Below are 24,448 nucleotides of genomic sequence, written 5' to 3' on the forward strand. Positions count from 1 at the left end.
GGGCTGATTATTTCCAAGGCTTGGGCTCATCCAAGATGCAAACGTTGTTCTGTCTTGGCTGATCTTTGGACTGAGAAGGCTGCTTGGGTCAAATAACAGCACAAAAAGTTTTCATTAGGTAATCCAGCTGCAGCTGGGTTTGAAATGGCCATTATCCCACTGCTTTGGTAATTCTTCTCTTTGGTGACTGGGAATGTTAATATGGAAAAAAAAATTAGATCTCATTATTAACATGCTCAAACACACGTTCTCATCCTTCACACACAATGCTGTGCCTCCACAGTCATAAACATGGAATTTCTTTCAATTTCTCTCTCCTTCATATGAGCCAGTCCTGCAACAGAAGCTTGTCCAAAGGCAGAAGGAACCTCAAAAATGACTCTGCAGCACTGTCCATTTATTTGACACCTAATAGAGTGACAAGGGTCCTCCAGAGCTCCCCTTCCCAGCTCCCAGCTCAGCTGATTACTGAAGCCTTTGTGGTTTGCAGCAGCAAAAGGTGGGAATGAGAGTGGAATTAATCAAATTGGCTGTCAGGGGGTGACACAGGAGAGCAAAACACCAGAGGAGAGACTTCACCCACGACACCCCCGGGCTGGGACAGGAGCAGGGACCCTTCCCTGTGTCTGGGGAAAGGAAAAGCAGCCAAGGCTCATAGAATGAACCCTCCCATCCCTTCCAAGCTCAGGGATTGCTGGGAGGGATCCTGCTCTTCTCCAGTGTGTTCCATGTACATTTTAAATCATTTAGGAAACACGCTGGATATCTGTGCTGCAGAAACTCTGCTTTAGGGCTGAATTATTTCAGTTGTAGAACACGACTGTCACTGCTCATCACACGTTTTCTAACCACTTAATACATGCAGATTTTGTTAACATTTCTCATTACAATTTCAGTAAAGGGAAACATCTGTTTCCCCCCCCGCCTTAGAAAGTTACACTGCATCTTCCAAGCTGCCACATGCCTTTGAAATTCTGTGTTTAATCAATGCCATAATCTCCTCTTCCATAAAAATACCCCAGCATTCAGATAAGCAGCCTTGCAACAATTCCCCCTCCCAACATTTCAGCATGTTTAAATGTTTCCAGTTTTCCTGAAGAAAAGAGCAGCACTGAAAAATCCACACTAAACCCAAAGGTTTTGCTGACCAAACAGCGAAACAAACAGCACGAATTTTGAGAATACAAAATTTATTTCAAGCTTATAAAAGTCCTCAGCATTGCGAATTCTGTCACAAAACGTAAACTGTACAATGGATATTTTCACTAAAGTTTGGAGTAATGATAATTACTGCCAGATCTTCTCAGGCAGACCATTTCAGATCACACACACACACACACAGAGAGCTTCTCCTGCAGGATGGATCAGTCTCACATGTGCCTCGCAGATGGCTGCTCCAGAGTCAAAGGTTTCAGTGCAGCCTCTCTGCTCAGGACAGGGAGGTTCAGAGTGGAGCCACCAGGGCTGTCCCAAGGCCCAGTGCTGGCTCCCCTGGGCCCCTACTGCCTGCAGGTGTCGTGGAAAGCCTCGAGGGTTCGGAAGTCCCTCCACGTGGGTGGGAGGCCATCCTGCAGGAACTTCCCACAGCGCTGGCACGGAGCCTGGAACAGCTTTATGTAACTCCTTAACCAGGTCTGCAAGGAAAAGGGAGAGAAAGTAAAGAAAACTGGATATGGATGTTCCCCTTTGTCATTACTCTTGCCAAACAGGAGCAGCAAGGACAGAGGATGTGCTTTGGCCAGGCCCCAGTGAGGTGCAGGGTGATTTTATAAACACATGAGGATGACAAGGTCACTGGAGAGCTGAATTCCCACTTATTAATCATCTCTTTTCTAGTCAGTTAAGCAAATTCATTAATAGAAATTCCTGCCCTGTGAGCAGGAGGCATTTGCAGCTCCAGAGCTGTGAGGGGAGGCGAGTGCTGCAACGCCTCACATTTTTACTGGGATGTAATTGTTCCTCCTGGTGGTGCCTTCTCCAGCTGAGTGTTGGTTTGTCTCTTGCCATGACCATCTATCACCCCCTGCTGCACTCCCACTGCAGGCTGGGCTCTCCAGAGCTGAAGACAGAAGGACTCCCACATCCAGCTAATGAACTTCCTCTCTAATGCGATTTCAGGATCAATACTCACTGCTCATAAAAATACTGAGCCATTTTAAACCTGATTACACTGATGACTACATAGATATAAAATAAATAAAAGGCCAGTAGTTGTGCTGTTTGTGAGGTCTCCAGGACGAGGTGAGAGATGAGAATCTGATTCCATGTTCTCAGAAGGCTGATTTATTATTTTATGGTATTATATTATATTAAAAGAATGCTATACTAAAACTATATTAAAGAAAGAGAAGGATACAAAGAATGAATAATAAAAACTAGTGACTGACTCAGAGAGCCCAACACAGCTGGCTGTAATTGGCCATTGATTAAAAACAATTCACATGTTTGGATAAACAATCTCCAGACTTCATTCCAGAGCAGCAAAACATGGAGAAGCTGAGGCTTCTCACCTTCCCAGGAGAAGAAATCCTGGCAAAGGGATTTTTCAGAAAATATGACAGTAACAAGTAGTGCTGAACAACACAGGGTAAGTTCAGATGTTCCTTCACAAAGTTCCTGCCTCTGAAATGGGTTGTTCCCATCATCACACGCAGCAATGAGCATTGCATAACCCAATTCCCCACTCAAGGAGATACACAACTAAAAAAACCCCAGACCAGCAGATTTATACTGTGAAGGATGCACATGAATCTTGTCATTTAAAGTCCTATTGAATTACATCGATAAGAGAAAATTGTTCTCTAAAGAAGAGGTCAGCTGCATTTATTGAAACAAATCCTTCCATCTTCATCAGAGTCTTCTCTATAGCAACCAAACCTTGGGCTGTCAATAACTCTCCTCCAGAAGAACTAGATCTTGTCTGGCTTGAGCAGTAAATATGGGGACAAGGGCAGCACAACTCTACAAGTAAATTGCTGTTATTTACTTCAGCTTGGATGGGCTTTGCTTGCACTATTGAGAAATCGAATTTTCTGAGCCATAATACAAAAATAGGTAAATGAAGTTAAATTGTGCACTTTAGACATGTGTTGACAGAAAAGAAAGGAATGGGTTCTTCATTCCCATCAGAAAATTAGGGCTCCAGAAGATCCTGTCATGAGGATTGCACAAGTGACAGCTGAAAGGCCCAACATATTGACACTTGTGCTGGTTTTGCTTTTTTGGAAGCTTTGGTGTTTTCTCTGATCAATACAGCAGGGCCTTGGCTCACACAAACCACTTGTTCTACTCAACACTCATGTTCAGGACCATGTTGAACATGGATCTGACCAGTAATGGTTGCTTTCACCTTTCAAAACTGATTATTTTAAGATGCACTTTGCAAATCTCTCATCTTAGTGGCCTTTTTATTAAACAACCAATCCAGCACAGCAGGGAGGAGAGCCTGACTGCTCTGAAATTACACACTGGAAATTAAGGATGTAAAAGAACTGGTGCTAAATACTCCTAAAGACAGTGAATGGCAAAATGAGATTTATGTTTCCCAAAGTCTCAGCTGCATTGCTCCAGGTGAAGGGGCAACATAAAGGAAGGAAGTGGAGGAAAAAGCCTGAATTGTAAAGAAAATCTCCCCAAATCCTCCTCTGACTGCCAAAATTCATCTTGGTAGAAGGAATCCTGAATCTTAATTCCTTGTATTCACCCTCTGATCAACACGGGTGCTTCTTATGCAAGTTTATTTCACAAATAGGATTCTAAATACAAAAAGAATTAAAGGGGATAAACTTAAATCTGTACATCAAGGTAGAATTGTATTGGATTAATTTTATTCAGTGAGAGAAGATCTGAATACTCCAGTGTTTCCTTGCTTCTCCAAACACCAAAGTTTGGATACAAAATGGAACCTTCTGTAAATAATGCCCATCCCTTCCCATACTGGGCAAGCTCCTCAGCTGGATTACTAATTTGGGGAATTTCAATTTCTTCTTACCAGGGAAGCAGATTTTGTACATGCAGAACTTGCACAGCAGGAACTGTCCAAGGGCTGGCCCAAAGGACAGAGTTTGGTTGAGGGAGTTTTTTCCTCCTGTTCTGACCTTTGCAGACAGGAATCATCAGGCCAATAGTGAGACCTGGACAGAAGAGCCATTCCCAGCTCAGTTTTCCAACACCAGTTCCCCCAGGGAAATGGGAATGGGCTCTTCACCCCTGTCCAGGTAGGAGACACAGAGAATCCCAGTCTCTGGGGGAATTCCAACTGCATCAGAACTGCCTGTGTCACTCACTGCCAACACACTCAAACTGGGCTGGAAAAAGGTGTTTTCCAACAGACTTACCATGAAAGACCTGACCACCACATCTGGCATCTGGGGCAGCTGGTAGTGCAGCAGGGCAGTGGTTGCATGATCTGTCACCTGCATCAGACCAAAGGAGAAAGAAAATACCTTTGTTCACTCCCCATTTCACACAAAGCAGAGTCAGCCTGCAGGAAAACTATGAATTCCATGGGGAGGTAGCAAACCAGGGAGTACAAAGATTACTCAGTTTCATTTCCTCTGACATCAGGAATCAATTAATATGATTATGGTTTATAAATAACTTGCATTACTAAAAGATTTCTGATAAAAAGCTTTTTAATTTCCCAGACAGAGCCATAGCAAGATCACACATCTGGGAATTGCACATGGGCACAATACATATAAAATGTGTATTTATAATAACAAGAATAATTACAAGAAAAATCAGGAAAACTAACCAATGCTGACAGACTTTTTTTTTTTTTTTTAATAAGCACAATTTTTCAAATTATTCTGGAAGGGGCAGTTTCTGACAGTTATGATACACTTTTCTAGCAGTATTCAGCCTGTCAACTGTTACCAGCACACTCAACAGCTTACTGCTTCTTAGAAATTCCATGTTGAATGCAAGAAATTATTGGAAAAACTCTTTATGCTGGACAATAAAGAATTCAGAAGAACAACACAACCACAAGAACTCTTTCACAGATTTCAACTCATGAATCTCAATGGTCCTCATCAGTAATGTCAAAGCTTCCAACAAAACACATGACTTTACAGAGAGTGATTTAATTGTATTTTCTAGTTCTGGCATGGGAGTGGAACTCTTCTCAGGGCCAGTCCACAGACTATGGCAAACTTTGAGTAAGAGGAAGTGAGAACTGAAATTCCCAGTGCTATTCCCAGCTAGCTCCAGTTGCTCCCCATTTGCAGTGAAGTCCAATCCAGCAATGGGAGTTGGAGCACTCCAAGTTTCACTGGAGACAAGAGAGGCTCGTGCTTGAAGCTATTCAGGGAGCTGGTTTTGCCCAAGATATATTCCTGAATAAATCCATGTATAGCCAGGCTCTCATTCACACCATACAAACTTCCTCCACAGAGCTCTCCATCACATCAGGCTGTCTGAATCCAGTGCTGAGATTTCCTGCTAATTTCAGACCCAGGATCTGCTCCCCACCATTCTCACACACCCAGCTCCCTCACTCACATGTGATTCTGACATTTGGAAGGCAAAACTTTCAGGACTTTGCACATCCTGGTGAGTTTGCAAAAAATATTCACAAAAAGGACCTCGGCCTGTTTTAGCCATTTCTGTGTTACCATGTAAAAATAAATATGAGAAATAATGTGATGAACTGTGCATTAATAGCACAGCATAACTCAAACCAGCCATTGCTTTTAAACACATCTCATGCAGTGCTCAGAAGCCCCCCCAGCTATCTGAATTTTTTTTTGAGATGGTGCTTTTATAGGATAGTAGCAGACATGTCAAAGAATAGGAAGTTCTGAAGATATTTATGAGCAGCCGTTCTCCTTCTGCTGTATTTCTACTTCTAACAAACTGTGGTTTGTTTTTTTTCTCTCTTTTTTTCCTCCCGAACAACAAAGTTGTTTTCTCTTGGCACTGAAGGAAGTCGCTTAAAAAATACTGCTATTAACAAATTTAAATTGACTGGCCACTTTGGCAAAGCTGCCCATATGCTGTTGCTATTGTAATGTAAAGATAATGAGATTCCTTGGGGAGATGAAAGCCATCCCAGCATTGCTGGAACACTAATAATGCCTTCTGCACGAAAAGAAGGCAATTTCTACCCTAAGCAAGAGCTGATAGCTAAAAAAGATCAAAGTGGGTGTCAAATTTGAGGAAGAAAAGTAAAGGAATGACTCCCCACCCCTTCCCAACCCAGCAAAAACCATGATGTCAAACAGAAAGGAGCTGGGCCGTGGATAAACTGCCCAGGGCATGGGAGTGAGGGAGAATTTAACCCCCCCAAGAGAACAGACAATGAGAGAAAACACAAACTGATCGAGATTAAAAAAGAAGAGGAAAAAGGAAAAAAAAGGGGAGGGGGAAAAGCAAAAAATAATCCCAGAAGATCAATACCCAGCTCTCCTAATGGCAATACAATTTCACACCAAAGCAAAGCAAAACAAACTGTGGATGTGCCAGCTCACTTAAGGGACATACTTTTTCTTCCAGCCAAGCTGGAATCAGAAACTAATTTATTCTGGGTGTAGGATGATATTTTGTACATCTCAGGGTTTTATTTTATTAACTCCACTTTTATCGTTGTGCCTTACCTGCTGCTATCTAAGTTATCAGTCACTCTCTAATTTCTCTACTTTTTTTTTTTTTTATAGGGAAACATATTCAGGGGAGCACACATCGATTGGGATAGCTCTGCTCTGGACCTTGAAATGGATTTTCAAGAGATCTTACAGAAGAGCTCAATATTTCACAATTCATCTATTGAAAAGCACTTGTGTTTCTTGTCTAAAAAAAAAAGGAAAAACAAGGCAATCTCCTGCAGCAAAATTCTGCTGAATAAAATAGCCATTGTTGAACTAAGCACTTGGAGACTGAGGAAAAGAGACTTCAGTGACATGGAAAAAACAAATTTGGCAAAAAGTCTCAATTTTTCCCAGGAAGAGTTGTAATGCATTGGATCAGTACTGAGTTTTCCAAAGGTGACACATCCAAAAATGGCTTTATTGGGCTTTGATGACACTGGATAGTCATACAGCATTCCCAAAGCTGGAAAATCCATTAAAAATTTTAAATTATCCAATTTACAGGTGGAGAAGGCTGAGCAAGTGCTTCCTGTAAGTGGGAAAAGCAGCACAAAAGCAAAGACCTAAGGCACAGCTTTGCTCCACCACAGACCAGGTGAATGCAGCTATACCTGGCCCAATAAAAACCATCACATGGCTGAATTATAAAAGCTCCCTCTCCCCATGTATTCCAACTCATTGCCAGGAAATATCCCTCTCAAAAGTAAGTGCAGAACTTCCTCTAAGAGCCACAACTTTCCTTGCCACTCACTGGTTTATTCCCTCAAGCATGGCACTGACAACTCCATCTAATATAAAGGGATTCTTTAAATCCCCTGAAAGGTTTTTAATTTTTTTTTTCCAAACCCTTGTAAGTTCATGGCCTTAACAGTAGCCTGTAGCAATGAGCTGTGAAGGCTGATCACAGCACTGAGGGAAAGAAAAAAAAAAGGAAGTTATTTTATTAGTGTTTAGATCTTTTATAACGTGGAAAACTGCATGAATGCCTTTGTTCATTTCCAAGGATTCCCATTACTCAATCTTCTCTCCAGGAACAGATCTGAGGCTCTCTGGAGGGAATGTGGAGCACAGAATGTGGTGCCTGAGAGGTGCTGGGAAGGATGATGGATGGAACAGGCACTGAGAAACTCACACAAATCTCCACACACCCTTCCCCAGTTCAGGAAAGCACCACCAGACTCCTCTGAAAAACAGCATTTATCCGTTGTTTTCAGAGCTTGCAGTGTTTAGTTATTATTTTGCTTGTTCTGCTTATCAGGACTGAGTCCCAGAGGTTTTATTTCACTGCAGGAGGTCTCTGAGGAGAGGCAGGGGCTGATGCTGCCCAGGTGACCCTGGAGCAGCCCAGCTCCTCTCCTTGAGCAGCAGCAGCAGCAGCAGCAGAGCCCACGCTCTGTCTCATGCATGCATTCATCCTGCATGTGATCTCACTCTCAGATTATTGACAAGAATACATCTTCATACATTACAATACTTATGTGCCCTTGTGCTGCTGAAAATGCCAGCACTTTGGGATCACAGGGCTCACAAACAGCTTCTCCAAGTTCTGGTGAAAATCTGCTTTGGGGAGAAGCAGATCAAGCAAAAACACAAGCAGTTTGTGGCATTGCTAGAACTGGTGAGACTGTTTAGGTGAAAATAAGGAGGGGACTCGGAGATCAGAATGAAATAAATGGGTTTAAAGCTTTTGTATATGATTTAAACAGCCAACTCCTTATAGTACCCAGCAACACCAGCTATGCTGCTCTTAACTGAGCAGCTGTTTGACACCATCTCCCAGTTTGATTCCCTCACAGCAGCTCCAAAATTCTATATTCTTCCTTCTTTTTTTGAATGCAAAGTTATGAACATGGCACCATTCTTTACAATTAGAATTTTGAACTATCTGCACAATAACTAGAATTATTCAGCCTTCATGTATACCAGGATTTAAGCCTCAAAATCTTTCCTTATTTCCTGCTTTATTCCTCCTCTTGCTTTAGTGGATCAAGAGGCACAAGGTGTTAAAATTAGGAGGTTTAAGATGAAAACATTTGCTCTTCCTGTGGAGTTTAAATGTCACACCAACATGGAAGCCTGAAAAACCTTTTCTTTGCTCCTTGTGCTTCTGCCCTTTCAGCATTCCCCTCTCTTATTTCCCAGCTCCATTCTCTGGATCTAACCCTGCTGCTGCATTCAGTGCCTGTAAGGTTTGTTCACCCCAGGAGCAGATTTAGGAAGTCTCCAGGGAACTGGGAAAATGAGTGTACACTGGAACAGAAATGGCCCTCCAGGAGCTGGCCCCCATCAAATCACACACACACAGGTCCCCTGCCCACTAAGGAGGAGAGAGAAAAGCCTTGCTGACACAGCCAATGTTTGCAAACAAAAAGTCAGGACAAATTTAGCTTGGTTTGACAGGGTTGGATTGAAGATCAGAGGTCTCTGGTCCTACAAAGTTGTGCTGCAACCCTGTGAGGATCTGACAGGACTGCAGCTCCCCCAGGCAGGGATCTGGGGAACTCCAGATGATTTATTTGTATTATCATTGAAGACAGATTTTGGGGACTTGGTTGGGGTTTTAAAGAGGAACAGCCCTGTCCTTCTGTACATTTACAGGCAGCAGAAAGGGCTGCTCAGCCTCCTCCATGGGGGCAGCAGTTACTCATCCCTATTTTTCCTTTTTCCACATTGCCATACTGGTGACTGCCATGAGAAACACATTTCAAGAACATTCAGATGTGCTCTGACACATTTACTCATGATTTTTTAGTGGCATGAAAACATTTGTTCAGAAAATCCTGCAGTACAGATCCTACCCTGGTAACAGAGTGTGATAGTTTCTGTAACACTATTTTATCTATTTCCTTCATTTTGCTACTCCTAAATCACCACTCCTGGGTATTACAAATAGACACAAGTGCAGCTTTAGAGAATAAAGAGGAAATCAAACCAAGCACTGCACCACAGAGAATTTACTATGCTGAACCACAGCACTTTCTGTCACCTGTTTGAAAACTTGACGTGGGTCTCAGCCTTAACTTCTTCAACTATCAGCTCAATCTACACCACCTATTGATTAGAAGCTGCCATCACCTTCCATTTTTATCACATTTCTCAGGCAAGAATCTGGGAGCTCTATGCAACCAATTCAGTGAGAGCTCCTGTGAAGTCAGCAAATATTATCCCAGCCTGAGGGATGAGAAACTCAGCCGAAGAGAGGTGAAGCTGTCCAAGGTAACACAGTGACAGAGCCAGCAACAAAATCTATAAAACTACTATAAAAACCCCCCACAGACACTTGTTCAGCTGGTTACAAAACACCCTTCCCCTGAAGTCTTTCTGGGTTGGTTTTTATTTTTTTGGTAAATATGAATAATTTGGTATTTATCAAGAGAAAAATGGACAACAGGAACTTAGGAAGAGAACAAAGATTCTCATTTATCCATACTGCAGCCAGGGAGGCAGCAGGAAGAGGGGTATTTTATGTTTTCTCACTGATCTCTTCTAGTTTCTGCTCTAAAGCATCACCTGGACATGAAGGGAAATTTATTCCACTTATTTATGCACCCTGAGTCCCTAACATGGACATCTAAGCAAACTGGACATTACTGAACTCTGTTATCTTGCTATAGACAATTATATCATCAAAACCTGATTATTTATTATCATTTAACACAAATTTAAGCAAGTTATTCTAAACAAAAACATCCAGGAGGACAATTTTATGCCCAAATGAGTGTACAACCAAACACACACACACACACACACAGGGAAATGGAGATGATGCAGGTCATCCCAGAACCTTACATTTATTCCACTGCAAAAATCACTTTAAAGCAGGCTGATAAACAAATGCTGCTTTACTTCCTGCTCTATTACCCTACTTGATGCAAAAATAGAAAGAATATTTCAACCACTAAATCTCCGGGGTGAAGAATCAACTGCAGCAAAAATTCGCTTTAATGCCAGGCAGAGAAGGGAGAGCAAGGCAGCTCCCCAAAAGCTGTGCTTTGATCTGCAGCAGGGCAATGTCCCAGGTCAGCATCCTCCCCTCCTGCCTGCCTCTGAAACCTTGGAAGGGAGCACAGCCAAGATGCCAGAGTTTTGACCCCTGTTTTTAAGCTCTTTCGAGTCCCTGACCCCCATTTGCTTCACAAACTCCAAAGGAGGATGAAAGGAGCCAGAGCAGCAGCTGGAGGCTCCAGCTCCTTGAACTGGGGCTTGAGGGAAGGGAAACTGGAATTTAAACTTGGATCAATGTGAACTTACAGCATTCTGACAAGAGGCCTTCAAAGAGAAATCTTCCCTTCCTTGAAAATAGCAAGATATAGATCTTTCTAAAATACACTTTAACCTTCTTAGCAGTTTTATTTTTATTGCTGCCATTCTCTCATCAGGCTTCTCTTACTTTATGGCACAACATTTATTCCAGTAAGTCCCTCCTCTGGCTTACATCACCATGGGAAGAAGGGCAGGCAAAAATAATGCCATGGAAAATATTTACAAACTCATTTTGGAAAGGGGGTGCCACTGATTTATTAAACTCAAGTTCTCAGGAATGTGAGGGAACAAACCCCAATGAAAACAACAAAGCAAAATCCAAATGAACCTGAAACAGTCCTTTCCCCCCCAAAAGATTTAAACTGATTTCTCATGAAATTTTAAGACTAGTGTAGTATAATCTCTGATCTCCTATTCCAAACCATGGACTGGAACTGTGATGGGAAATAAATCCAAATTAAATAACACTTGAAGTGATCTTCTTTTCTACTCACAGTTTTCCATCATTACAGATTATTGTTTGCTATTTGCAAGTTGTGATGACAAAGAATAAATTCTGAATTATTTAACATAAGGGCCCAGATATTTAAAATCAATTCCACATATGTGCCTTAGGTAGAGAGAAATGATGTGAGACTTACCTTCTGAAAAACTTGATAGTTGGATTTAGACCATATGTCAAGCTACAGTAGGAAAAAAAGAAAAAAGTTATATATTACTACAGATAAAGAAGCAGCTTTGGAGAGAAAATAGATCAACAAAGATGCATCTCTGAGTTCATTCTTTTGACCCCTTGCCCTCACCTGTTGCAATCCAAGAAAGGGAATTAATAACACAAGATTTCCTTTGTATTGCAATGGAGAGTGAACACAGTTCAGCAGAGTTTCAATAAAAAATTATACATACAAGACCTGTTGAATTAATGAGTTCTCTTTAAAAAAGCAAAATCTTCATTTGTATGGGGTTGTGGCTGATCTATGCAAATATTCATCAGCTTGAGTGTGTTTCTAAAATGAGGGCATTTTTATCAAGTTTATGCTTGTCTTGTGTTGAATAAGTGATTCAGTTACAAACGACACAAAGAGCATTTAGCTGAATTAAGCCAAAGCTTTGGGTCTACTGGGGCTAAATAAAACATCCCTCAGGAAACTGCATTTACATTTGCAGACAAAAATCACACTAAGAGAGATTTAAGGTTGTAGATAACTGCACGCATCCATGACTTAAACGTATGCTCAGCTACACACAAACTAAAAGAACAAAATTGAAATTTAAGATTTCTTAGCCCAGTGGCTCTGGTGTTTAACAATTCCTACTGACACATCAATGCTCTCTTAGCTAGTCCTGTGGAACATCTCAGACTCTGCCAAGGAAAAGCAGCAGGGAAAAACAAGAGGAGCTTCCATCAATCCCAGACTTGCAAATCACTTTTTTCCAACAGATCCCAGTGTACTCAACAATTCTGTATGCACAGAACTTGTCACAGGAAAGGTGTTTGATAAAGCATTAATCTCAGGAATCTCAGTCTAGACAGAAGAACTTCTGAGTGAATTTATGAAGCAGGGGTAGCTCCTCTAGTGCCTGATACCAGGGTTGGACACACGTGTTCTCACAAGGGGGGTTCTCTCTTTTTCTGGTACAACTGATTATTTCAGCTCTGCCTTAGGTGCCCATACATTCCAACTGACAGTACAAGACTCTCAAGGCACAAAAAGAGTCTGAAATGAAGGAAGTCATGTGAAGTGAGTAAAACACATTAGAGGGAGGTGAGTGAAGCGAGGGGGAAGGATGCTGAGTCCAAGTGATTAATTCACCATGCTAAAAATGGTCAGAATGCTAAAAGCTCTCACTCTTGTAGGAGCAGCAGTGTGAAGTGGCCCATGTCCAAATCCTGCCCAGCAGTGACTCCTGAGTCCCCAGAGCTCAGAGGGGACAGGATGATGCTAAAACTTCAGAAGCTGCTCCAGGATCGATGTTTCACGGCTCAGCACTGCTGACCTTGCCCTGAGACAAAAGCCAGCTGATGTCTCAATGTCCCAATGCCTTCTCCAGGCTGGATGGGGACAGGAGTACCCCGAGGCACCTCCCTTCAAACCTGGTAACATTTCCTGGCTCTTGGGGTGAGATCAAGAACCCCTCTGAACATCAGCATTCAGACCTTGACCCAAGCTTGATTTATTATCCCACCTGGGAAGGCAGCACTGCACTTCCAGATTAGAAAGGCCTACATTTGAAAATAAAAATTTAATGTATATTTTTTTAAAAAACCATCCTGTTTTAATGTAATTTACAGCTTTTCTTTGACTGCAGAGTTGCTGTAATTGGAATGTATAGATGGTTTGCTAATCTCCACTGATCAAACCAAGTATGTGATCCTCTCTAGTTAGGCTCAAAAAAAAAAGTCCACTTCAGATGCTGCTTTAAGATGAGTCCAACAGGTTCTGAATGTTCATTAGTTGGCATGGAGATGGGAAAGCTGAAAAAGTAATGAATGCCTGTCTTACAGATGTGATGTTATCCATGTTAAAAAAGGAAGAAAGAAAAAAGAAAGAAAGAAAAAGCCACTAGCCCCTGCTCCTTGCATACATCTTAAATGAGTGCCCACCTTTCCCTCCTGAAACTGAGGATTAAGGCAGAGGCAGATTAAAGAATGCATCGTTATAGGTCTATTATTCTTCAACTTTTCACTTTCAATCAAGACACACATTTGTAACTAAAAAACTGCTGAAAGCACAATTTCAGGGCATCCTCTGCATGTGAATTAAACAGGGGCTTTCTCTCCCCAGTGCCCCTCTCCCCAGCCAGCCCCAGCAGCTGGAACAAGAGGCCGTTTGCTGAAGGTCGCGGAGCGATTTCAAAGGCGATAACAAACCAGAATGTTCCCTGCATCCCATATCAAACAGGTCCGGTGCCAACACTTATTAGAGAAATCAGATTCAACCCCCCCCTTCACCCAAACACACACACAGCCAGCTTTGAAGTGGTGAGAATGCAGGGATCAGAAATTACCCCAGAGACAGCTCTGCCTGTCTTTGAAGCTTTCCTTTGATACTACTATTTCTTCTCCTCTCTTACGCTAGGAGGCTAAAAGCTGCCTTTTCTTATTGATATGGGGTAATTAATGAAGCCATAGCATTAACATAACCCAAGTTCCTGAACATGAGAATTCAACAGAGACACTTATGTTTCTTTAGTTAAGTCTAAGGGATGCAAAACAGGAATTTGGCTAGTGCCCACGTGCCCTGCCAGGGTGGTTCTTGGTCTCTGCATCCAAAGAAAAGCATGGTATTATCATGCCAAAAAAAAATCCCAATATGATTTTTTTGTTGGCAGACCGGTGACTCAGCTGCCCTGTGAAGATGAGCTGCATAGCTTCATTTAGTCAGGAATCAGGAAAACACTAGTAATTAATTACCATCCATGGTTAAATTTCAATGCACAACAAGCATGTCACAGTCTGAAATTAAGGGTGGCACTGTGCCACCACTAAAATCATGAGGGTAATTAAAATGCATCAGTCTGTGGTGGACATGAAGGGTTAGGATGGTGAGCAACAGCAACTGTGAGCAGGTCCAGCACCCACGACATGTCAGAGCCTGCCAGATCTCACTTATTGTTTTTGCAAAGTGGCACCAAAAATGTCCAAGTTATGCAGCTGGCAGCTTGGCAAAGACATTCTGCAGGGTCTGTGAATAATTCACGAGAGAGGTACACGAGGCACTTAAGAAATGCAATGATTCTGTCTGTATAAGCAAAGCTTGGAAAAAAAAAAACCCCAGAATGGCTGGTTATTTTACTCACCGCAAGCTTAAAACTTCTGCTCTTTCACCTTAATTTTGAAAGTATTTAAATGTATGAGAGGGAGAACCCAATTTAGGGAGACTTCAGCAGAGACCACGTGAGGCTGTCATGTAGGCACCTGTCAACCTGCACAGCTCAATGTGTGAGCACACAGCAAGATAAAGCAACCTGGAAAATGCCATGTCAGCTTTCCTGGGTAACTGCTGGTGTGTCACTGTGCAGCTCCACAACCAGGAGAAAAACCCAGATTTGGGGTTTTTTTTGCCAGACTTGCCTGACTGAAGGAACAGAGGAGTCTCAACAGCTCTGCTGTTTGCACTTGTCTCTTCCTTTTCTATTCCCAGCAATGCAGAATTTGCTAAAAACCAGTGTATTTTCAGTAACAAATGATGACTGCTCTGATCAGAGGGGAAAACTTTGGCCTCTTCTGTGCACAGTCCATTTCTCAGTGTCTGTGTGACCAGTCTCCCAGTGATGGCCAGTTCTCCTTTTTTAAATACCACTGAATACATCTGGTTGCCCCAAACCCCTCTCTACTTGTGAAAAGTCTTCTTCCACTGAATTTCACTTTTTGTACTTAAAGCTCTTTCCAATGTGTGCAGTCTGGAGGGTGACTCAACAGACCCTCATCCAGTTATTTAAGTGCAAAGAAGATTTTTCCAGTGTCCCTTCTTCAGCGTGCCTTACAGAAAAGAGGCACTTCAGCATTGCCATATTGCATGTTAGCACCTAATTTCCCATCTCCCTGTTGTTTACAAATATTAAATGTTTCCTAGGAATACATAAGCTAAGTCCCAAATCAACAATGACTGTGTAAACTGCTCCCTGGAAAAATTATCACCGCCTACTGTGTTCCTGAGGGTTCTCCATATTTCTGTTATTTAATAAGGATGATACTCACTGATCTTTTTCTTACTTTTTTTTGTGTGCTTCTCCTTAATGCTGGTGCATTTTTCATGCTATCAGGCTAGCAACTGAGAAGCCAGAATGGTGTAGAAGCCTCACTGAAGTACCTTCCCAACAGCATCTGTTGTGACAGGGAAGGAATTGCAATGGACTCTGTTCCTAACTGACTGCAATCGCTCATTCCCAGCAGGCACAATAAGGAAAGCAAATCATTGTGAGAGCACAATCTTAATTCTTATTCTCCAATTACCAGAGTAGTTAATTAGTGACAAAAAAAAAAGGAGCTCACTGTTTGTCAATATGTGCTCCAGTTGGCAAAACTAGCAAACTACGCATTTATTTAATCTTCCAAGCCAAATTTGCTCATGATTTAAGTGGCTCCAACTCCAATTCTACTTCAGTCAAATGAAATGTTCCTATTTATACCTAAAACAGAGACCTTCAAGTTTGCAAAATCTCTGGGATGCCCACTGGAATAGCAAAGTGCCACGTAAAGGTCACAGGTTGGTGCATCCTTGCAGGAGCAGTGACAGAGCCCAGGGTTGGACACAAAGCTAAATGAGTAGAGAACAGACTCCCCTGCAGACTGGCTTAAAGCAAGAAATAAGCCAGGTGTTAACAGCAATGCTCTGGAGGAGCAGAACTGCTCCCTCCTGACAGCAGGCAAAGGTTAGTGCCCTGTGCCCAGAGCTGGCCTTGGCAAGCCCTGCTGTCCCCTGGCAGCAAACGATGGCAGAGGAACAATGTGCAGCTCCCAGGAGAGTTCACCTTGAGCTGAACAGAATCCCAGTGCCAGATGCTGAGTTTCAGAAAGGAACTCCTTACTTAGCTTTTCAGCATATATAGCATTATTGTATTTCAAGGGAGCTTCAAAGGAAACTGGATTCATCAGAGAAAACGAGCACACCCAAATGAAGTGTGACATGGGAATCCATCACACACTCTCAGTGCTCTCTCAGCAGACCATCATTTCACTTCCATGCAGAACTTGGGGTGAAGAGGGGCTGCTGCTGGAGCTCTGTATTTATATGCAAATATACAGGGACTAGAGAGCAGCTGCTTCTGTGGCAAACTGGTATTTAAACCTGCCTATCTGAAAAAGGCAAATTAAAATTAAGCAATTTTTATTTTACTACTTCTTAGGCCAATCCTCCGCCCTTTGAGGAAGAATGTCTCACCTGGAAAATGGAGCTGCACTGTTTCCTTCAGCAGCTCAGCTCCTGGCCTTTCCCAGAGAACAGAGGTTCAGACTCAGAGCTGCTGAACTCTGGGTCAGCACACAACGTGCTTCTGTGTGCTGAAACACAGTTATCACTTCTGAAAGGAAAAGAAGTCTCACCTCATTATAACATGGCCTATGGGTGCCAAATATTCATCTTGATATAATGAACTTCTTATTTTAATAGGCTTCATAATCAGAAGAGAAAGCTCCAGAGACAATGTGAAACATGGAGGTATTCAGTGCTGTTACTGGAATGGAGAGTCCTGGTGGATGTCTCAGGAACAGAGACCCTTCCACCCTGGAAAGAGACCTGAGCTGAGCTAAGGCCATCAGGTCCTGTTAACATCTCCTGATGTGCTGAGGAGAGCCAGATGGAGAGTGTGCAGGCACAGGAAATCTCAGGGTTCAAGCAGGGTGAGCTGTTCACAAAATAAATCACTTGTGGAAACAGGTAACACTTGCTGTAGTAGCTGCTGTTCAAGATGTGCTGCTGCTGGCAAGCAAATTCTTGAGGAGCACCTACCAATGATCCTCTCTGTTGTGTTTATCAAGCCAAAAAAAACCAGCCCAAGATTTCTCAATGGCTCTCAGAAGAGTGAAAGCTGAACCTTGGGCTGTTGATGTGCTGGTACACTGCAAAAATGTTTTCTCAGCAGACGCTATGAACACAGCAACTGAGGTCTAAGGTGATAAATCAGAAATTCAAGCAAAGGCTTCAGAGCTTAGAAAGAACTCAGAGATAGGGGGATGCAAAACCTAAGCAAAACAGGACAGATTTAAACTGGAACACTGTGCAAACATTCTAAGTCTTTTTCCAGTTTTGCATTTCCAGTGTGCCTGCAGTGGGATCCCAGTTTTCTGCCATGAAAACAGATGGAAATGAAGTGCAGTGCTGCTGGAGAGGCTGTGACCTATTGTACCTGCAGAGCCCCTCGTGGCAGGAAGGAATGATGAATCTGACTCCATGTTCTTGAAGGCTAATTTATTATTTTATGATACTATATTATATTAAAGAATGCTATACTAAAACTATACTAAAGAATACAGAAAGGATACTTACACAATGCTAAAAAGATAATAATGAAAATTCATGACTCTCTCCAGAGTTCTGACACAGCTTGGCACTGATTGGCCAAAGAGTGAAAACAACCCACAGCAGAAACCAACAAAACAATCACCTGTGAGTAAACAATCTCACATTCCTCATGTGAGCACAACACAGGAGAAGCAAATGAGGTAAGAATTTGTTTTCCTTTCTCTCTGAGGCTTCTCAGCTTCTCAGCTTCCCAGGAGAAAAATCCTGGGTGAAGGGTGTTGGGGAAGATGGAACAGGAAAGCCTTATAAATATGATTGCCTGGCACAAGATTTTGAGAATATGGAAACTATAAGCGAGATTGAAATGAAAGCAAGCTTTGAGATCCCTCAGTTACTGAACAAGTGGAAAACAATGGTGTGGCTGCTGAAGGTGATCCCCTTTTGATGGAACAACACCCTCTGCTTGCAGACAGGCCCAAGGGTCAGAGCAGACCCTGCCAGCTTGGCAGAAGGGCCAAAAGAGGAGTTTGTAGGGTTTAAAATGTAACCCAGTATGGTAATGTAGTGATTCTTATAGGCTGTATGGAAATGCTATAAGATTTGTATCTTGTACTAGATTGGTCAGTGAGAATTAGAATACTCAACACAGAAGAAGATTTATTGTATTGTAACGGGAACCTTGCTCTCTTATCCTCTTCTACTCTTTACCTCTTTTACTCTCTCATCCTTTTTACCACATTCTTGCCTTCTCTCTCTTTACTTCTCTGTGGCTGGCAGCTCCCAGCAGGGCCCTGCACCCAGGCCCTTTGCAATAAACCCCAAGTTCCACCACCTGGCTTTAGAGATCTCTTGTCTCCGTCCATCCCCACCATCCTACCCCTCGTCACCTCTACAGAAGGGAATTTTCAGAGGATGTGAGTGCCCCAGTGCCCCACCTTGTGAATGGCACAGTGCTCCACCTTGTGAATGCCCCACCTTATGAGTGCCCCAGTGTCCCAACCTGTGAGTGCCCCATCCTGTGAGTGCCCCAGTGTCCCATCCTGTGAGTGCCCCAGTGTCCCATCCTGTGAGTGCCCCAGTGTCCCATCCTGTGAGTGTCCCATCCTGTGAGTGCCCCAGTGTCCCATCCTGTGAGTGCCCCATCCTGTGAGTGCCCCAGTGTCCCATCCTGTGAGTGCCCCATCCTGTGAGTGCCCCAGCGTCCCACCCTGTGAGTGCCCCATCCTGTGAGTGCCCCAGTGTCCCATCCTGTGAGTGCCCCAGTGTCCCATCCTGTGAGTGCCCCACCCTGTGAGTGCCCCATCCTGTGAGTGCCCCATCCTGTGAGTGTCCCACCCTGTGAGTGTCCCATCCTGTGAGTGCCCCATCCTGTGAGTGCCCCACCCTGTCAGTGTCCCATCCTGTGAGTGCCCCACCTTGCCATCCTCGGTGTAGACGTTCTCGCTGTAGCCCTTGACGATGGTGCGGTCGATGAAGAGGCTCCGCATCACCACGATCACCTTCAGCACCTTCCCCAAGGTCACCTGGGGAGAGCAGGACAGGGACACAAACGAGCTGAGGGTGAGCTGATGGGGTCTGAATTCGTAAGACCAGCGAGTTAACAGCTTAAGTTGATGCAATTTTAGTTTTCAATATTTTATAGAGAGACCAAAATAAAAGATCCAAAAGCAGTGTAGTGTTATGAGGAGGAGAGATAGCATAAAGTGCAGAACAAACAAACATTCATTTGCAACTGAAAATGTATGAGTTCACAGAATTCCCTTGTGCAGACATGACACTGCCAAGCAATTCTCTCCATTTTATTAACACCACAACTCAATAACTTGTCAAAAACAATGGGCAAATGTGATTATTTTCGATGAATTTGATATTCTCCAATATAAGTCCACTTAGAGAAAAACAATTTGAAAGAGGAATCGGACTCTCCTAATGCTAGCTTGTAAAAGCATACCATGAGTTTAATGGAAAACATTTTCTGTCCAATAAAAATGTAAAATTATTTCAAAGGAAACTACAGCTTAAAGTAAAAATGTTACATTTTCAAAGGTTTCATTTCCTTCTGTGAAAGTGTTAAAGTGCAAAGAATAAAACTAGTATAATGGAAAATACAGAGGGTCAGTCAGAATATAACAACAGAAACAAGCCTAAATTATATTATTGACAAAAATGCAATAATGAAGGCATTTTAATCTAAAAATCAATTTACATTTCAAAGATGAAGTTGTACTTCAATACAGTTAAGATGTGTGTCTAACAAGGATCTTGTCTTTGTATTTTGTTATGCAGAGATTATTAGAGAGTTTTTCCTCACCCACAAAAGCATAAAACTGAGATAAAAAAGAAACAATTAGCTCATTTTAATATTTCCCAACCAGCAGCAGCTCATTTTCTGCCAGTGTTCCAACATTTCATCCTGTATAGATTAACACCCACTAAAACAAATGTGTTTTTACTGCTGACCTCAGCAGACAAATCCACACCTAAAGAAACCAGTCAATATGCACCTTTATTGATCTGTTGGATGTTATTCCTTTGTAACTTCTGTTAATGACTGCTGCCCATCACCTTGTTCCAACAGCAGCAGCCCCTGCCTGAGCTGATTTAATCAGTACAGAGCAGGACAGAGCCACAAACCCTGGACAGAACTGATACCAAACCTTTGGCACAGAACAGGGAGAACTCCAGCAGGAAAGAGTTTGAACAACAGGGCAGGACAAATTCACAGCAAGAGAAAAGGCAGGGGCACAGGAAGGGAAGACAATGACAGCCATCGAGCAGACAGGCTGCCAGGCATAATGCTGCAAGAACATAAAAAGTGGATCAGAAGAATGGGTGATTTGTGAAGGAAAAAATGTGAAAGGCTGAAGGACAGGAAGCTGTATCAGGGCCTGAGCCATGCACACACCAGGAACCATGAACATGTATGGAAACACCACGTTGTGCTGTCAGGTGCTGGGAATTTTGGTTTAAATGCAGTATCTTGCCAGGGTACTCTTAAACAAGGTCTAGTTGGTCCTCATATACAAAAAACTGGCAGAGTTATTTCAGCACCTGGCACTCTATTAATTAAGTTAAAAATGCAAAGTCATTACCCAGAGGTGCCTAAGCTATGATGCTGATCACCCACTGGAATCACAGAGTTTTGTCATAATTGCTAAGAGGAGGAAATGAGTAAACTTTGAGAAAAGTTGCCAGCACATTAAGAGTTAACAGTTTTCAATTTATTTTTCTGCATTATTAAAACTGGCACTTCAGTGGGATATTGGTCTGCTGAGAGAACAGACTCTTATTTATAACTTCACACTAGGCATCAACCATACATAACAAAATGAAAAGGAGGAAAAGGAGACATTTTAAAGCAAAAGAAATCTTAATGGAAGAAGGATAAGGCTGCCCTACAAACACCCAGACCCAGCTTTCTGTATAATATTTCCTATCCCCATTGCCTTCACACACTTTAGTTGATGCTCCCTTCTTTCCTCTTTCTCTTTCCATTGTGCATTCACAGCACCTCCCATTGCTGCCAGGTAGAAATAAATCTGAGGTTGATCTGAAGCTTGTGTGGGATGTTCCTGAAAATCCTCAGAGTGAACAGTGGAACATAATACAGTGAAAAATCCTGTGTGTGGCACTCCAGCTTGCTGGAATGAACTCACTGCTGGCCTCAAACCTCCTCCCCACCTGCACAGATGTTCCTGCATTAGCTCCCTGCCCTTTCCAGGTGATCTGACTTCACACCTTTCCAGTGGTTCACTCCCCACTTCCAGAATCCATCACAGCACTGAAATGTCACATCCTGCACAATGTCCAGAACAGGACCTTGATCAGCCCCTTGCCTGACCACAGAAATTCAAAATTCCTGTCTCCCACATGTGTAAGGAGCTGTGGAAACCCAGCTGTAGCTGGGTACCTCAGTGAGCTCCCTGAGAAAGGTCCTACAGCTGCACTCCCCCTTTACAGGGGCACCCAGGAAATCCAAACTTGGGCTGGGTTGGTGCTGGGTTGTCTGAATTAGCTTTTACAGTGCTCTGGTACTGAAACAAAAAACTTCCCTCTTTTGTACCACTCTTGTTTTGACGAGAGATTCCTGCAGATTTTACTCTGGCTGGGAGAGAGATCGAGACATGGAGATGATTTCTGTAGGACTGTATCATTAGTCAAGTCTGACAGAAGCAGGAATTTTGTAAAAGAGCAGCTCAGAGAAATTACAGTTCATCCTTTTGAGAGCACTGAAAGAATGAGGGTAGTAGTACAAAGAATGAACAACAGCCTGTCACCAGACTGGAGGATGCTGTGAGACGTGGAAGCCACAACTCTGCTGCACAGCTATTTTCAGGGTGAAGCACATTCCATATTGTACACACAGCAAATGCAATAGCCTTTCTTTTTTTCCTCCAGTAATCAAGATTCATAACTATTTCCAGGGCTTAATGTTTTTGTTCAACTCTGCTGTATTTTACAAATCATGTTTTTCAGCAGACCATTTTATTCCAATCCCTGCTCAACTCGGCTGCTTGGAGGCCGTGCTCAGAACAAATCCATGTATGGAACATAATTTACACTTACAGTCATGCAGCTGTGTCCCTCCAGATCACCTGAAAGAATGTAATAGAACACTAATGCCTTTGGTAAACCAGTAATTTGATAGTTCTACTCCAAGCTCCAAAAGTGCAGATCTCTCCTGGAGGTCCAGACTCACCCAGATGGTCCCTATTTAATGGGCACTGAAATGTCCCTGCATTTCCACAGGTACCAACTGAGAGAAATTTCCTTCCTTGTTCAGAAAAAAATACCTTTCAATTGTAACAAAATGGCAACAATTTCCCTTCTAAGCCAAGTTTTCCTATTAAATTTCAACTTCTCCTGTCGATATCCTGTTAAGACAGCACTTGGCTTTTTAATATTTTGCCTGAAGGATATATGCCAACTCGTCCTTGATGTAGAAAATTTTAATTCAAATCAATACATGTACAAGGTCACTTTAAAATTCAATTAATATGAATGAAAAAATATGCCCCACAGTTCTGTGAGCTGAAAATGGAACAGTTGCAAGTTAAATACTTCTGTAGCTTCTGTTTTGGGCTGTGTAATAACAACATACTTCTAACTTCCTTTTAACTAAAGTATACTAAATTCAGACAGTTAAGTTATTCATAAATCCCCTGCTTCCTAAAATGGCAAACCCAAGAAGAAGGTAGGACAGGCAGCTGATTGAAATCTGCAATATTATGCAGCTTTTCTGACAAAGACATATAAAATAAAAATCTTCTTGAAATATCCCAGTTTTAAAAATATTTTGTCTATCACCAAGATAAATCTCAAGGAGCATCTGACAGACACAGTATGCCAAGAAAGGGAGAGGGGGAAACAGAATAATCAGGGAGAATGACTTAGATAATTTCTTGTAAGACTGCTAAAAAAAGGTCCCATTTAACACCAGTTATAATTATAAAAGAAGAAAGTACCTTTCCAAGTAAGTCAAAATCAGGGTCCACATGAGTTTACAAAATGGAAAGGATCAAAATCAATTTACCATGCCAGAACTCTGCCTGGAGGAATCAGTTTGAATTCCCCCCCTTTAATTTTGCCTCCTCACTGAAACTAATATCAAGTGAAAAGCCCTTTTATCAACCATTTAAGCAACACATTAACAAATGTTCTTTCTTAAAATTTATTTAAGTTTGATATCAGGAAAATGTATGCTGACAACTCTGAGCTGCCATACTTTGTGAAATGAGAAATTCCCAAAGCTGCAGATTTCCCCTCAGCATTCCAGGGAATTTGCTGCTGATTTGAGCTGCAGATGCTCTGCAATGCAGAGCTAAAAGAAAGAAAACATTATTTTCAGTTAACATGGGCACCTCCCCACTTCTATAAAAAGGAGCACAAGTGTGTGTGTGGTTTTTATTCACCTCAGAAATAAGGCAACATCCAACCAGAGATGTAACCAAGCTACAGATTTCCAGCAAAAGGCCAGACACCTGCTCCTTGCCATGGAACCAGCCATAAGCTCAGCCTCCCACTCACAGATCCTTCTTACTAATCAGTACAATGCATGGAAATCGTATTTATATATGCTGGAAAAAAAAGGTTTTGCATTAAAAATAAAGTTTAAAAAAAACCCCAACACACAGACTTTCAACTAGATTTTTTTCCTCTCATTTTTTATGTCTCATCTGCTGCTGGTATGGCTGCTTTTTCCCTCACATGCTCATTATTCTTTAATGATGCCTATTTGTAAATAGCAAGATAAGATGCAATTAAGCCATTAGAGTCTAAATAAACAAACATACTAATTAGGTTCTTTACAAGGATTTCTTTTTTTATGCAAGGGCTGGAATTTACCTTTCATTAGTCTAACCTAATTGCAATAGTGCCTGATAAAAAGTCAACATAAATGAAGGACTTTAAATGCTCCCACCATATGAAGGATGAGCTGGCTCTTTTCCCTCACCAACGTTCCCATTTCTCTTAATAAGGCAAAAAAACTGGCACAGGAATATTGTTCAAAGGTTCAAGGACAGATTTTGCCAGTGGCCAGTCACACTTAGGGAACGCTCACTCCAGTCCAGCGTTGCTACAGAAGATGAAATGGATTTTGACTTTTTTTTCCTTTCTAAATTAACGCAC

The 24,448-nt window shown here is 42.2% G+C and overlaps 1 protein-coding gene across 1 annotated transcript in view; it reads right to left on the reverse strand.

Moving 5' to 3' along the window:
* Nucleotides 1-1,173: 1,173 nt before the first annotated feature.
* The window catches only part of MED27 (mediator complex subunit 27), an 85,375-nt gene continuing 62,100 nt past the window's right edge, over nt 1,174-24,448 (reverse strand). The window contains exons 5-8 of the mRNA XM_071453878.1: nt 19,234-19,341; nt 11,495-11,536; nt 4,338-4,415; nt 1,174-1,634 (exon numbers count right to left, since the gene is read on the reverse strand). Of these exons, the coding sequence (XP_071309979.1) occupies nt 1,500-1,634; nt 4,338-4,415; nt 11,495-11,536; nt 19,234-19,341 (363 nt within the window). The 3' untranslated portion in view covers nt 1,174-1,499. The remainder of the gene's footprint in view (nt 1,635-4,337; nt 4,416-11,494; nt 11,537-19,233; nt 19,342-24,448) is intronic.

This window comes from Agelaius tricolor, unplaced genomic scaffold (genome assembly GCF_023055355.1).
Source record: "Agelaius tricolor isolate 1412-34295 unplaced genomic scaffold, bAgeTri1.0.p SCAF_38, whole genome shotgun sequence".
Taxonomy (NCBI): domain Eukaryota; kingdom Metazoa; phylum Chordata; class Aves; order Passeriformes; family Icteridae; genus Agelaius; species Agelaius tricolor.